The 16,839-nt window shown below is 32.8% G+C and overlaps 2 protein-coding genes across 3 annotated transcripts; both read right to left on the reverse strand.

Annotated features, from left to right (window-relative positions):
* Nucleotides 1–323: 323 nt before the first annotated feature.
* On the reverse strand, nucleotides 324–1,091 carry LOC114383832. The gene has a single exon (XM_028343563.1). The coding sequence runs from the start codon at nucleotides 1,089–1,091 to the stop codon at nucleotides 324–326; it is 768 nt and encodes a 255-aa protein (XP_028199364.1).
* A 12,741-nt stretch (nucleotides 1,092–13,832) lies between these two features.
* LOC114384622 (ethylene-responsive transcription factor ERF003-like) lies at nucleotides 13,833–15,435 on the reverse strand. Of its 2 annotated transcripts, none has more exons than XM_028344329.1 (2): nucleotides 15,283–15,435; nucleotides 13,833–14,939 (listed from the first exon to the last, which is right to left on the reverse strand). In XM_028344329.1, exons 1-2 carry the CDS (start codon nucleotides 15,363–15,365, stop codon nucleotides 14,411–14,413), a joined length of 612 nt encoding a protein of 203 aa, XP_028200130.1. In that variant the 5' UTR covers nucleotides 15,366–15,435; the 3' UTR covers nucleotides 13,833–14,410. The 2 variants fall into 2 exon arrangements, with proteins under 2 accessions (XP_028200130.1, XP_028200131.1); XM_028344330.1 differs by having other exon boundaries at nucleotides 13,838–14,927; nucleotides 15,283–15,433.
* Nucleotides 15,436–16,839: the final 1,404 nt, after the last annotated feature.

The raw sequence follows: 16,839 nt of genomic DNA on the forward strand, positions 1-16,839 counted from the left end.
TAGTCGAGTTTCAAGAAGAACAATAATAGTGGGGTTGAGACTCTTGAGACGGGAACTAATCTCTATCGTCTTACCAACCTTATTTAGTCCCCTAATGTTCCAAGAAATCATCATGGCACTTTCTCCTGCACCACTAGAGAGTCATTCACAACTCCTAGTAGGCCAAATCCATTAGAGCAATTCAATTCAGAGGTACCTGTATCGATAATTATCTTCTTTCCAGCTTTCTGCATTGTACCTGTATCAGTAACTGTCTTTTTTCCTGCCTTATGTACTGTAGTCCACTCTGAAACCAGGTCCTCAGTATTAGTAGTGTTGATCATCTATGTCTCCTTATTGCTAGGCCCCCCTTCCTCTTGCTCATTACTTTTCAGAGTAGGTTTTGGTACCCAAACTTTCTCTTTTCTGACTTTAGGTTTTTCACACACATGTCCAAACTTTTTACACTTTCCACAGTACTTTGGTTTCCATTCATACTCCACAGCTTGAATTAACTCATGCCCTTCATTATCAGCAATAGTGACTTCCTTTGGCATTTCTTGGGTGATATCAATCTCCACTAACATTCTAGCATAAGAGATTCTCAGCCTTTGAGCTGTGCATTCATCTGTAACTATCGGTTTTCCCAGTATACTACCAATTTTCCCCATGGTTTTCGCACCCCAAAGGTATAAAGGTAATTGAGGAAGCTTAATCCAGATAGGGATTGTTCTCAGCATGTCTCTCTTGAGATTAAACTCAGGGGACCAATCTTTAAGGAGCATAGTCATGTTCATAATTGTGTAAGGACCCTTCGATAAAATTTCATCCTTGTCCTGGGAAGAATGGAAACGCATAATGAAGTATCCTTCATCATTATAGAACAGATCTGGCAATTTCACAAAACTCCAATTCTTTTCCATGAATTGCTTAACAGAATTCATACTAAGATCTCTCCCTATGACATACATAATCAAAGCAGATTCCCAATATTTAAGCTCACCAATGATGTCTTCAGGTTTAATTTCAGCAATCGGCTTTCCTTCCACAATCTTTGGAGCAAAAAACTCAAGAGCCATCCCATTCTCAAGAGCAAAAAACTCAAGTTGCATGTATTATTGATTACATTGTAGATCATTGTACACTAGAAATGGAAATTCATACTACATATTTATGCAATTTTTTAATGTCGATTACACTTTTAATCTCCCAATTGTTATCATTCGCTGATTTAGTTCATTTATTTATTTTTCCATAACTTTTGTTTATATGTTAACTGGACATTTAATATTTTAAAAAAAAAACATTAATGCAACACGATTGTATTATTATGTTGGCATATTGACATGATATTTCATTGTATTGTCATGTCTATAATTTTTTTTTATCAAATATTGGATGCTAAATTAATATAAGAATTAACAACATCAAATTTAAAAAAAGTTAGGTGATCAATTTACAAAACAACAATAATAAAAGATATTCTCATATGTGATAAAGTTTCACATTGTCTAAGAATCCATGTTGATGTTAATTTATAAACATTTTTTTCTCAACCCAACAATGCTTCTTCAAATAAAGATAAAATCATCATTATGAGTTATCTATGTCACAAATTCTCACATTATTTAAGAGTCGACACTGAAGATAAATTATAAACACTTTTTTTTTCTCAACCTATCAAGACACCATTTAACAAGAATAAAATCATAACAGTTCGAACACGGACACAAAATATTATATTACATAAAAATACAATTTTTTCATATCAAAATCCTCAAGAAGTCCTTTGATCTTATTTTTTTCCCATACTGATGAATATAGAATAAAAATGTTATCAATTAAACTCCATTTGCGTTTGCGACACACTATTTAATACTACAGCCTAGTTCTAACTTTCGAGCGTCGACATACAGACTAAATCTAGTTACCGTTAGAGACATAGCAAGTGTCAATAATTTGTAACAACGTGAAGTGAGGCAAAAATGACGATGCCATATTTCAAATTTTCATATTCCTTCACTTGAACAAGACATTTCCCCCTAACAGTCAAACTTCAAAATTGAACGTATAAGACAATGCACGTGTGATGCATACAGTCAAAGGTTGTTATGCAACATGTCATGAATTTATGCCTAGGCCGCCCAACACGGCGTTGATTTCTGTATATGCATGAAGCCAAGGCCATTATTATTGAAAACCAATAACCTAAACAAAGATATTCAACTGTATCTAACATAGAAAATAGACTTCAATTATTAAAAAACAGAACATACACAAAATATTGTACTAGCTGCAATGCAATGATGATAAGTAGTCAAAGTTCCCAAAATGCTTTCAATTCAAGCCATCAACTCATTCACTAGTAATTAACTAATTAACATTCGGCTTGTCCCTCGTTCAGTACAGCAAAATGTGACTAAATTAGCTAATCCATCCACAAGAATACTAGACAAATTGATAAGTAAATGAATCCTTTAAACATGTTGATGAAGCTTTTCAATTCATGAATGTCAATGGATGAGATTTTATTAGGAGAAATAAAATCTACTTGGCTAATTCTTAAACTTTGAAAATGTTTTGGAAAGAACTTAAGGCTCAATTCATGGCATATTAACTTAATAAAGACTAAAGAAAATCTATTTAGTTTGTTAATATTACTCTCGTCAGTTTTGTTACCTAAACTCAAAAACACTACAACATATTTAAGATTGATACAAGTGAGAGTAATTTATATCTCTTAATCAAATAATTTAGGATTTAAATTTTAACATTAAATATAAAATAAATTGTGTTAAAAAGAATTTTAAAACACCTAAGTAATGAAACATATGTGGATTAAGAATAAAGTTATTATATCACATTAAGGTAATATTTCTTTTAAGAAAATTTGGGCCTTATGCCGAGGAATTCGGCCCATCTTTAAATTCCTACAAATACAAATAACGTTAATAATATTGGGCAAGTATTTAATATTTATTGTCACAACGGTAAGATTGCCACTAACTTGAGTGCTAAAACATTCAGCCAAAAAACACTTGGGTGTTGAAATGTTTTACAAGCACTCACCCTTTTTCATGATATCGCAGTCGTATCGTATCGGATAGAATCATTGTTTATACACTCCAGAACTTGATCAGAGAAAAATATACCTCGGTCAAAAGAGTCGATAAAAGTCATTCAAAGTCGACCATCTTACCTCAATACAACACAAAGCAATTAATTTTTAATTGTTAGCGGGGTGAAGAAAACTAATCAATCGGAATTCCAAAATAACGTGGATGAAGTATATCCCATAAAGCATTTTAATTTATCCCTATGTATCATTCTTGGACTTGACATGTGTATGCCAAAACGAGGAATGTGGAGGGACAAGTGAACCATAAATTGCTCCTCTGGGTCACAAGATTCAAACGGCTAATGATGAAAAACTCACTAAGATGCCATGATATAACCAACTTCGCTGATTCAAAAGTAGAACAAAATTGATAGAATATGTATATATTTAAAAAATAGTTATTTGTATTTATTAGGTAATATTTGTTTCCTAATTTTTAGCTTAGTATCACGATTATACCGTTGGTAATTCTTGTATATTAGGAACCTTTTCAGCTTAGTATCATAAGGTACTTGAACATATCATCCCACCTACTGATGCAAAGGAGAAAGCTGTATATGACAAGGCCAAAGCCAATGATTTCCCTCTTTGGAAATGGCTTGATGCGGCAGTCTTGCAGTGGATTTATGCCACGGTCTCCTCCGACATCCTCACCTTCATTCTCATTGACGATGACTTGGCTGAACATGCTTGGCACAGTGTTGCAAATCTCTTTCTGGATAATAAAAACTCAAGGGCCATGTATCTTAACAAGGCTTTCACCAACGTCTTGCTGATTTTTCGACGACCAATGCATATTGTAATCGTCTCAAAAGTCTTGCCGATCAACTAGCCAATGTCGAGGCTCCTGTCAATGATCAAAATATGGTTTTGAGAATGCTACAAGGATTGACAGAACAATATTCTCATTTTGTCACTGATGCAAAACAAGAATCTTCCCTTGTTGCATATTCCCATAATTCAGATGATGATATGAATCACCAAAATTCTTCTCAAGGTAATCTAATCATAAAAATTGTCATAATATTAATACTTACAGTGACAAAAGAGGTACTAATAGAAAAAACAACAAAAATTCTGGCAGTCGGAACTCCAAAAAAGTTGGTCGGAACACCGGCAATGGCTCAAACGGTCTGGTATTAGTGGTAGACGTGGAAAACACCAACAACAGTGGCAGCCTGGGTCTTGGATGCAGTGGGCTCCGTGGACTTGCCCTCCTTCTCCATATCCTTCCTACAACAATTGGGCCAGACCCACTTTCAGTCCTAGACCACCACAGCCTGGTCTTCTTGGACCGAAGCCTCAGTAGGCAGCTTACAATGCAAATGCACCCAGCCCAACTGATATTGAAGCAGCTCTTCATACTCTCAGCCTTGCTCAACCTGATCCGTCATGGTACATGGACACCGGGGCGACATCTCACATGACATCTGCAGAAGGTAATCTTTCGTCTTATTCTAATTTGAGAAAAAGTCATGGTATAATTGTTGGAAATGGCCATTCTATTCCTATTTGTGGTTTTGGTAGTGCTAATTTACCTCATCCCCACCCTCTATTAGTGTTAAAAAAATGTCCTCCAAGCTCCAAATTTAATTAAAAAAATTTCAGTTCGCAAATTCACTACTAATAACCAAGTTTCTGTTGAATTTTATCCCTTTGGCTTTTCTGTGAAGGACTTTCACACGGGGATGGCACTAATGTGATGTGATAGTCATGGCGAGCTATATCCCATCACCACCACCACCACAAATACTCAAGCCATTTCTCCATCCACTTTTGCATCTTTGTCTTCTTCTCTTTGGCATGACCGTTTAGGTCACCCAGGGGCATCTATTTTAGACTCCCTTAGGCGAAATAAATTGATTGAATGGACTAAAACTAGAGCCTCAAGTTTTTGTCATTCATGTCCGCTTGTTAAACATGTTAATTTGTCATTTGTTGATTCTCATAATTCTACTCACTTGCCTTTTGATATTTTGCATAGTGATTTATGGACATCTCCCATTTTGAGTTCCTTAGGTCACAAATATTATGTGCTCTTTCTGGACGACTATTCAAAATTTTTTTGGACTTTCCCTATCTCAAAAAAATCTCAAGTCTATTCAACATCTCTCAAACTTAGAGCCTACATAAAAATTCAATTTGAACGAGAAATAAAAAATATCCAATGTGATAATGGTAGAGAATATGATAATGGTCCTTTTCGGAGTCATTGTGAAGCTAATGGAATTTTTTTTTGTTTTTCTTGTCCTCACACTTCATCCCAAAATGGAAAAGCCGAACGAAAAATCCGTTCCATTAATAATATCATTCGAACTCTATTAGCTCATGCTTCACTCCCTCCATCTTTTTGGCACCATGCATTGGAAATGGCAACATATCTTCTCAACATTTTACCAAGTAAAACTCTTAATTATCAATCACCACTACAAATTCTATACCAAAAAGACCCATCATACTCTCATTTACGAGTCTTTGGTTGCTTATGTTATCCTCTATTCCCTTCTACTACGATAAATAAGCTTCAACCCCGTTTCACACCTTGTGTTTTTTTGGGTTATCCTTCAAATCATCGCGGTTACAAATGCTATGACTTATCATAATAAAGTTATTGTTTGTCGCCATGTGTTATTTGAGGAAAATGAATTTCCCTTCTCAAAGTTGCATACTTCCTCTTCCTCCACCTATGATTTTCTTGACAATGGCTTATCACCTTATGTGATAAACCATTTACAAAATCAGTCCACTCCTCACATTCAAGTGCAGAACCACCCTTCTTTAGCCCCAACCCAGTCACCTGGTCAGCCCCGCTCCCCTAATCACGCAACTCCCTCTTCTCCACAACCGACCCAACCAACTTCCTCACCCCCACAGTCGGCCCATTCCACCTCTACCAACCCAAAGTCATCATCTTCCACTTTGGGCCAGTCAGATCTCAGCCCACATTTAGACCATACACAACATCTCCCTCTTCCTCCCATTTTCCAGCTTACTTCGAGTTCAGAAAACAAACCCATTACGAGGAGCCAACATGGTATTTTTAGACCAAATACAAAATATCAACATGGCTTCCTTACTAATGTCACTAAGTCTCCTCTCCCTCGTAACCCCGTGTCTGCACTCCCAAACCCGAATTGGAAAATGGCTATAAATGATGAATATATTGCTCTCATTAAGAATAAGACATGGGATTTAGTGCCCTATCCACCTGATGTTAATGTTATTCAGTCTATGTGAATTTTTAGACATAAAGAAAAATCTGATGGTTCTTTTGAGAGACATAAGGCCTGACTTGTAGGTGATGGTGCAGGACAATAGATAGTGGAGAAACTTTTAGCCCGGTTGTTAAACCGGCAACTATTCAAATAGTGCTCAGTCTTGCTCTCTCTAAAGCTTGGCCCATTCATCAGTTGGATGTTAAAAATGCCTTTTTACATGGTGAACTAAAAGAAACAGTGTACATGCATCAACCCTTGGGTTTCAAGGATCCTGATCATCCTAATCATGTGTGTCTTTTGCGAAAATCGTTGTATGGGCTCAAACAAGCTCCTAGAGCCTGGTACAAACGATTTGTCGACTATGTTTCTTCTATTGGGTTCTCTCAGAGCAAGTCTGACAAGTCTCTCTTCATCTACAAGAAAGGTTTGGAGATGGCTTACATTCTTCTTTACGTGGATGATATCATTCTCACTGCTTCTTCTGTTGCTCTTCGCAAGTCTATCATGTTACTTCTCAACTTCGAATTTGCTATGAAAGACTTAGGTCCACTGAGTTATTTTTTGGGAATCGCAGTCACTCAACATGCTGGCAGTCTATTTTTGTCCCAGAAAAAGTATGTAGAAGAAATCATTGAACGTGTTGGCGTGTCATCTTGTAAGCCTTGTCCAACTCCGGTTGACACTAAATCGAAACTTAGTGCCAAAACCAGCACTCCATATGAGGATCCCACTCACTACCGCAGCCTTGCCGGAGCTCTCCAATATCTCACATTCACGAGATCTGACATCTCTTATATGTTGTACAACAGATCTGTTTATTTATGCATAATCTAATGGATGATCATATGCATGCTCTCAAGCGAATCCTGCGCTACGTTCAGGGTACACTTCACTTTTGATTGCATCTTTATCCCTCATCAACTACTTCTCTAATTTCTTATACAGATGCAGATTGGGGTGGTTGCCCAGATACTAGAAAAATCTACTTTTGGTTATTGTGTGTTTCTTGGCGATAACTTGCTCTCATGATCTTCTAAACGCCAACCCACACTATCTCGCTCCAGTGCTGAGGCCGAATATCGAGGAGTTGCCAATGTGGTTTCTGAGTCATGTTGGTTACGTAATCTTCTTTTGGAGTTACATTGTCCTGTCCATACAACTACATTGGTCTACTGTGATAATGTTAGTGCGATATATCTTGCTAGAAATCCAGTTCAACGTCAACGCTCTAAACACATCGAAATGGATATTCACTTTGTTCGTGAGAAAGTTGCCCGTGGACAAGTACACATCCTACATGTCCCTTCGCATTATCAAATTGCCGACATTTTTACAAAAGGGCTTCCTTTGGTGTTATTTCGAGATTTCAAGGACAACCTCAACGTACAACAACCTCTCGCTTCAACTGTCGGGTTGTGATAGAATATGTATATATTTAGAAAATAGTTATTTGTATTTATTAGCTGATATTTGTTTCCTGTTATTTATATTTATTAGTTGATATTTGTTTCCTATTATTTGTATTTATTAGGTAATATTTGTTTCCTAATTTTCAACCTAGTATCACAATTATACAATTGGTAGTTCATGTATATTAGGAATCTTTTGACTATCAATCAAATGAGAGGAGAATCATATTCTTATGAAAATAACGAGACTAAACAACTTTATTATTTGATGGTTGTGGGGAGCAAAATCAATTCCAATATAGATCAACAATAATGAAGTTTCACTGACAAAGATGGGAGACCAAATCGCGCAAACCCCAACATATTATTCTGAAGGCACAAGACTAAACAAGGCATACACTGTTTATATAAATAACCAAATCAACCTAGAACTCTAGAAGATGTACATAAAATTTTATGTCCCCAACATATCATGATAAAGATTAATAAAAAATAAAAAACCAAGTACAAGCTGAATTTATATAGAAATATTTAGATTTGATTTCTACCTAATATATTTTTGAGATTTTTGAAAAAAGATGGTGAAGTGTAACTAAATCTTGAATCAAAGATTAATTTATAGTCAGACCAAATAATCGAACCTGATGAACTATCTTGAGTTTCGCCAAAAAGACAAAAACCCTAATTGTCACCTAGTTAAAAAAAATCAAAGAAAGACTCTATCTAAATGAATCTAGAAATTCAACTTCTATTTTATGCTTAAGGTGCTTAAGCAAACAAAGGAATCAATTAAGCTTTTGATTAGAAGAGTATATAGCAGCAGTTAGGTATAGAATTTAGTTAAGGTGATAATCAAGTGGATAAGAACTACAGCTGTGACAGGAATCAATGAGTGATCCTAATTATTGTGCTTAACTGAACCCAATAAGATCTGGAGCTAAGGAACCTGCCAAAGATGACAAGAAAACGATGTTTAACTAATGTGATTGAGTCTAAAGCATTGTCAACCGGTCAAAAACCAAAGAAAAAGACCTCTTTAAGGGAAATTAATTTGAATTTGAAAAAAAAAAAGAAAAGAAACTGAAGTGGTAAAAATTAAAAGGAAGTCACCGTTCTGATTAAATTAGCAATTGCAAGATGTGACATCAAAATCAAATAGATATAATTACCTGCCTTGCACACTTGTCTCCCCATCGGAATTTCCCAATATGAATTCGGTGATTTCAATGACACACTATCGTTTTCGTGTTCGGGTTTCCTCAGCTTCAAACATTTTAGAATAAAATATGATTCTGTCTCGGAATATTTTGAAGTTTAGTAGTTATATAAAATTAATATGTTTCTAGCCCCTATATAATTTTAACAGAAAGTGATTCTAGTCCAAGATAATTGATAAGGAACTCAAATTATATTACTTTTAATAAATGTATGGACTAAAAATATAGTATTAATTTTTTATAGTTATTAAAACTGAATTTCGAGATATTTTGATAAATTAATTAAACACATTTTATCCAAGATTTTATTTAGAATAACGAATCCATTTATCTAAAGAAGCACTGTTGCAGGAGCTGAAACTTCACTTTCTTTCATAGATGCTTTAACAAAAAGGGAGAGAAAAAAAAAAAAAGGAAACTCCTAAATAACTTTTTTACTCTTCTACTTCTTCATATAATTATATACACTCCTTTTCTTTGTGTGATTGTACATAGTGAAACTGATCACTAGCTATTAATTAATGTGTCACCATGATAAGTTGATATGCCAAACATGGAACCTAAGTGTAAGAATCTCTGAATTTCTAATAATAATTTGGTTGGTGGGAGCCAGATAGAGGTGGCACTTCGTAAGATGAAAAAAAAGGAGGGGGAAATTGCTACAAAGATGAATCTTGTAACCCTTTTAAGGTGTAAATGGGCCCCAGAATAAATCATTAGAACAAGCACTTAATCTCATTCAGTGTCATTCACAATACCAAACAAAAGGCCAATAATTTATTGAGGTATTTTAAATTTTGAAAATTTTCCAAAATGTCATCCTGCCCACACTGCAACAATAATCATATCCTATTTGCAGAAGTCAAAACTTTATTGTTTCACGCACATTCCTTTGGAAAATTATTGGAAATCCTATGTGGCTATATATATTATGCCTCTCATAGGATCTCAACAGAGCTAGATTTTGTTTTCTACAGGCATCAACTAATACTCCAACATTATCAACATAAAATTTCAGCTGAACTTAAGTTTGGTCATTTATATTTAAAAAATAATAATTTAGTTTTTTATGTTTCTAAAAATTAATTTAATCTTTTATATTTTTAAAGTAAGTTAAAATAATCTTTCTGATATAATAATCATTTTTTTATTTTAAAATACAATTTTAAATCCTATTTTACCTGATTCAAGATATGTAAAACTTGTTTCATTAAATTTATTTATATGAAAATTACAAAATTAACTATTTTTTTTTCACTTTTACCTTATCAAAATAAATAATGGATTACATCTCCTTGGGTCAACTAGGCTGTTGTTACAAGGGTTACTTCAAGTTAAACAACATTGCTTAGTAAATTAAATATTATAAATAGTATAATGGTTAAAATAAATAGTGTAATATAAAAGAATAAAAAAATAGATTAACAAAAATAAAATAAATAATAGAAGGAGAATGAATAAGAACGTTGGAGAAAAAAGAGTAATGAATACGGTGATACTTCAGATTTGTGAATAAGTTTTAAAAAAACAAAATAAATTAAAAAAACATGTTTTTTAAAGGATAATAATTTTTTTAATAAATATTGAGCATAAAAGAAAATAAAATATAATGAAATTAATATTAAAAAAATATTATTTAAGTAGTTTTTTTAAAAATATTAAAAACTATTAAAAAAAATTTATTTATTAAATAATCAAACAAATTTTTCAATTACTAAAAAATTAAAAATTAATTAAAATAATTTATCGAACATAAATTATTTTCAGGGGTTATGTATCCATGGTTTTTTTTTATATAGGAATGGGTTTTCTTTTTGGAAAAAAATACATAAAAATGTTAATTTAATTTACTATGAATAATAAATAAGTGGTGTTTTAAAATATAACTTTTTGATTTATTTATTTTTTAAAGTAAAACAACTGAATTCATGATTCACATGATAACTTTCTTAATTTTTTATTTTTATTTTTTAAATAATTTGTAGCGGGTAAAAGTTGCTTTACTAAAGAAATAATGTAATCTCATCCAAATCAATGGCGCCGCCGCAAGCGAAATCGGACAGTACTTATCTGGGCGCCTCCGGCGATACCTCTACTAGGAGAAGCGTGACGACTTGTTTCATGGTGAGTCTCCCCTGAGGATCTGGGTGGCAACAAGACAACCCAAGCTTCCACACGTGCATCTTCATGTCTCCCAAAAGAGGAGAAGAAGCTCAAACCCATGTTGGGGAACCTCCGCCGCCGTAGAAGGAGGAACACGGTGAGAGAACGGAGCAAGAGCCAAACAAGCCGCCGCTAGGAGTAGGGGTTATCAGTCGCCTCCCGCACACCACCTCAATGTTGTATTAAGTCTGGATATTTGAAATGGGAAGTTCGTGTGTTTTTTCATTAGTGAAGCAAAAGCTGCCACAAATTATTTAAGACAATAATAAAAAAAAAACCGAAAAAATCGTCATGTCAAACACGACTTACCCATTTTTCAGAATAAATTTAAAAAACAATCATTTTCATAATTTTTCCAAAAAAATAACCTCATTCCTATTAAAAAAAAGTCTCTATCTGTGATTCAATAATAATAATAATAATTAAATATATTTTATCTCTAAAAAATTTCAAATTCAGTGTCCTAAAAAAGTAATTCTATTTTCATCTCTCTGATTTAGAAATATTTAACTTTTATTCCTCAAAGTGTATTTTTCATAGAAATGATAAAATGAGCTTTCCGATCCAATGTATGTTGCAAGCTATAGCGGACTAGGTAAAACAAAATCAAATTCAATTCAGGACTTTAATTGAAACCCAAGCCCCGTAACCGTAAAAATCCTAATTTATTTATTAAGTTTTTAGCATGTTTTCCGGCTTAAGGCTACATTTAAAGCTTGGGTCGTTCATTTCATTAGACATATTTAGATTGATTTGGTTAATTTGACTCATTTTGTTACCTCTAATTTTTGGGCGTTTCTACTGTCAATAAATGTTAATTATAGTCACTTTGAATACTAAAAGTGAAGTGTTTTCAAATTAAAGTGACAAAAATGTATTTAGAAAATTTTAGAGAAATAAACAATATAATTTACCCTAAAATTAAAGTCTCCTTCAAAAAAAAAAATGTGTAGTTAAAGTCATAAACTTGAATAGTCGTGGAGAGTTGTAGAATTAGCATTTTTGGTTACAGAGTAAACACTTGAAATACAGACACTAAAGTTCCATTGAGGTGTACCAAAGAAAAGTATAATTGACGCAGGCAAGAATCCTGATAAAAAAAAAATTAAAATTTGTGTTTTGGTAATGGTAATACTTTTTCAATGAATCAAAATAAAAGTATAATATTGGTTTTACCGCGAGTCAATTAAACTAGGAAAGACAGTAAAATATGCATATATGGTATGGAAGTATGTTTTTAATAAAAAAAAAAATGATCATATCAAAGTATTCCAATACCAACAAAATTCTGAAGATTGTGTTCAATAAACTAGGGAAGACGTTAAAATACGCTTACATAGTATCAAAGTATTTCAGGATCGACAATATTTTGAAGGCAGTGTTCAATGAAGAAAATGTTTTAATATTTTTAAGAAAATGACAACATGAATACAAGTTTTTAAATTTACTAGAGGAGAATAAATTTGTTTCTTAGATATAGAAGATTTATAAATATACCAATTTATGAATAATTGAAAATATTTATTTTGGCAATAATAGATTATAAAATTATTAAATATTTTCATAACAATTGACTGTAAATTAATGCACTATTTTAAAGAAAGTTTAAAATGTTTTATAAACTTTTCCAAGAGTTCCATTCCTAAAAATGCCAAATTGCATGTTGATTGATTCTCAAAGCAAAGAGTTACTATTACAACACAAGAACCGACTCATACTCATTCCAAAAGAACATGAGTTTGCTAATAACGTAAAAATCGTGCCGGTTTCTAATATATAATTACTTTTATAAGTGTTTTTTAGTTTTAAGATTTGTTTTGATTTTGATGAATCTTTAAAATTTAACTTATCTAAATTTTCACTTTAAAAGACTTAAATTGTTTTTATATAATATATTTTTTTAGTTTATTATCTAAAATTTATTTTTTTATTTTACTACCAGATATTTTTAAATTTTTCCTTTTGATATATGTAATTAACCTATTAAGTAATAATAAGACAAACTAATAAAATGTTACATTATCAATTAAACAATAATGTAACATGTTAACAGCATCAGTCCAAAGATAAAACGTCTTAATCTCTTCCTTTAGCCTACCAAAAAATAATTTTTTTTATTATTAATATATGTATATTGAACATACCGGTTATCAAGAACCATACTTGGGTGATAATACTCTGTGCTGCGTGAGGTCGATGTAAAATGGTATTATTCTAATGGTACGATTCGGATTGGCTGAAGTCATTAGAATCAATCACTTTTGTTTTTTTAGGAGATTAGAATAAATCACGCTCCAAGTGGTATATGTTATGTGTATGACAACGCAGGATTAGTTGCGTTCTTTTATTTTAATGAATTTCAAAACTTCTTTTCTTCCCAGTTCTCACCCCTCATATGCTTGCGCCAGAAAACAAGAGCAATGTCAGAGCATAAAATTCTACAATCTTTGAAATAGAGGGTTCTAGCACGTTTTCTTAAAAGCTGCGCCCTTTGACAAATCTTCCCTTAAATTTTGTATAAGACAAATATTACTCAATATCTTTTAGATATTGATTATAAAATTAAAATAATTTTTTTTATTAAAATACATAAAATTATATTATTTATGATTTTTTACGTTTTCACAATACATTAATTTTTTAACCCATGCCTAAGGATATATTGGTCACTAAGACCCTTTGGACAATGACAAACTCAAGAGGTCATTACCATACAGCAACGAAGCCAAATGACATAATCTTTTTCAAAGTTACAACGTGATTGGCTGAACATAAATCAGTCCCTAAAAGGGTCACGAGGAAGAAATCTTGGACTTGAGAACAGCTAGCTAAGAGCATGAGAAGGTTGAGAAAAATGGGTTATATTATGGGAATAATTAAGAATAATGTGAATTGTGAACCACCACAATAATGCCCAAATGTTTTTGTCTGGCAATATCTTAGATATGACATTGGTATATTCTTAAACCACAAAACTTACCTATAGTTTTATAGGTGATTTTGGTGTTATTATCTAATCATAAGTTTTATCTCATTAATTTATGTTGACTTGTAATGCAATCACCGAGATAAAACTTTAATTTTGACCGAAAAACGATATCAACAATACCTAAAAAACTGCATCTAAATTTTGTCCGATTTAAATTGGGTTATGTAATTGCAATTGTGGCCACTCTTTTTGTGCCTTCACAGCTACAGCAGCAATTTCAGTCACATTTTACCCATCATTTTGTTAATCGCAAGGCAAATACAATTGTGACTCTAGCTTCAGCTCAAAACCATGCGAGTTCATTCCCTATGCATCAATTAGAGGGCCTGGGGTGGAATGACAGAGCAGAGCTCAATAGATCCATAATCAAGAAGCTCCTCAATCATTTGCTCTATGTGATCTTCCTCAAGAGGCTTAAATTGTAGAGGAACATTTTCCACAGCTTTAACCCTTTTCCCACCCCTGTTGGCCTCTGACTCTTGCTCCTCCTCTGGTCTCTTGTGTGGCAACACTGCAGGAGTTTGCTCACTCCTCACACTGAAGTTGCTAAATAGTGTGGTTGTGGAGGTTGCATTTGGCACTGAGGGTGTTCTCTGAGACTCACATTCCAAAGCTTGTCTTGTTATTTGCAAAGAAGCCATGTAGCAACTGTGAAGTTTTGCAGTTAAAGTTGCTGAGAGAAGCTTTGAACTAGAAGATGATGAGTGTGGCACATTTGGGTTGAAAGGGAAGTTTGTCCTTGCCCTTGCACCACACATTAGCCTGGCTGCTTCATCATAGGCTCTGGCTGCATCCTCAGCTGTTTCAAATGTACCAAGCCATATCCTAGTCTTCCTGCACCAAAACCTAAACAATCATTTATATTTCATGTTTGGTTTGATTCACTTAAAAAACAATAACAATAACAAAAATCTTTTCCCTGTCTAATAAGGTTGATTGCATGAATTACACGAAGATATTCAGTCCGATTAAAAATCACTTTCAGAGATATTTTAGAAAATAATTAAGAACAATGATACCCTTTTACTAGATTGTGAAAAAAAATTAAAATTAACAAAATGTGATTATTTCTCATTAGTTGCTGAGCATTACAATTTGCAAGGACATACACTAACATTTTTTTTTGGAAATGAATGTGGTTAATTTTTTGAAGAGGTGTGAAAACTTGCATGGGAGTGGAAAAACTTACAATATAGGGCGGCGAATTTCGGAGACCCAAGAACCCCAATGCCTTTGTCGGACACCTCGGTAACGCTGTTGAGGTCTGGCCATGTTGGGGAAAAGAAAATGGATTCTTTTTCTTTCAAGAAAGTGTGTTTTGTGAAAAATGTTTTTGAGTGGGTTTTTGTAGTTGGGATTGTGAGCAGACATTATACTATTTTTTTTCTAATTGGCACCCAGTTAAGAACGTGGGTCCCACAGGGGATTTTCAGGTCTAATAACCTTCTTTTTCTTTCCCTATCAGCTGTAACTTGGCTATATAGCAATTTGCAAGCCATGATTACTGCATATTTCATAGGTATTTAATAACCTTTTTTTTTAGTCATGTGCACAAACATACATATATCTACCTGTTATAGTAATTGCGGGTTGACACGAGTAATGAAGATTACATTCTGAATTCCCATTTTTGTTTTTATAGGTGTGAGTTTGAATTTTCTATAATACCATTTTTTTTTGTTTGGTAAATAATCTTCTATAGGAAAAAAATTTGGTGCCTAGGGCTAGTTGAACAGCTGTAACGTAATGAAATTGCGGACTTTGTATGGTAATTGTTTAGGTAAGTCTTTACTGACAATTTCAACATATCATTAGCACCTTATTCTACCACTTTCTAAATAGAAAAAGTACATGATATATTTTGTTCAAGAATAAAATATATTTTCGTGTTTATAAATATTAAAATATTTGAAATTTATCCTACAAAATTTTTAGTATGTTTTTTATCATCATAAAATTGAAATGTATCATTTTCTGGTTCAAAGCCTCAAGCGTAAATTCAGATAAACTTAAACTTACGATGATGACTTTTTATATCTATTATATACCTAACCAATGTAAATGTGACATTTTTTATATTGATTATGTATATAACCGATGTAAAATGTGACATTTTTTGCAAAGGCTAAAAGCAATACATGTAGGTTTAGATGTTTAAATTTTGTTTCGGGTAAAAAAATAATACATTTCAATCTTGTAAGGACGAAAAATATACTAAAAATTTTATAGGGACGAATTTCAAACATTTATATATTATGAGAACGAAAAATATATTTTAACTTTTGTTTAATTATACTTTGCAAAATTGAGAAAATAAGAGACCAAATATATAATTAAATCTAAATTTTTTTAAGAAAATTACTTCCCTTGACTCTACAAAATATAAAATATAATCATACATTCTTCTCATCATGTGAGTAGTGAGCAAATTGTGATAATGACTGTTCTGTTGTCTCCTATTGGGTAAAGTTTGAATTAAAATATCTTTGACCAACAAGTATATCAAATATGAGAAACACGCATATTGCCTTAATAAAAACAAGAGGCACTTTAGTTGGAGGTTCTTCTGCGTTATACCTTGTACTGGACCATTTGGAGACCAAGATAGCGATCATACGTTGCAAATTGTTGGTGTGATCGGTAGTAACACATGTGCAACAGATGTCAACAAATATCTTTTACCATTGCACTTTCTGGATGTACATGTTATCACTTATCAATATGTTTATTCTATGATTGGGTCAAT

This window comes from Glycine soja, chromosome 14, assembly GCF_004193775.1.
Source record: "Glycine soja cultivar W05 chromosome 14, ASM419377v2, whole genome shotgun sequence".
Taxonomy (NCBI): domain Eukaryota; kingdom Viridiplantae; phylum Streptophyta; class Magnoliopsida; order Fabales; family Fabaceae; genus Glycine; species Glycine soja.

Excerpts from the sequence above, each read along its gene's own strand:
- LOC114383832 (XM_028343563.1), bottom strand. The coding sequence starts at position 1,091 with ATGCAACTTGAGTTTTTTGCTCTTGAGAATGGGATGGCTCTTGAGTTT.
- LOC114384622 (XM_028344329.1), bottom strand. The coding sequence starts at position 15,365 with ATGGCCAGACCTCAACAGCGTTACCGAGGTGTCCGACAAAGGCATTGG. Across the intron at positions 14,940-15,282 it reads GAAATTCGCCGCCCTATATT|GTTTTGGTGCAGGAAGACTA; the intron begins GTAAGTTTTTCC and ends ATGATTGTTTAG.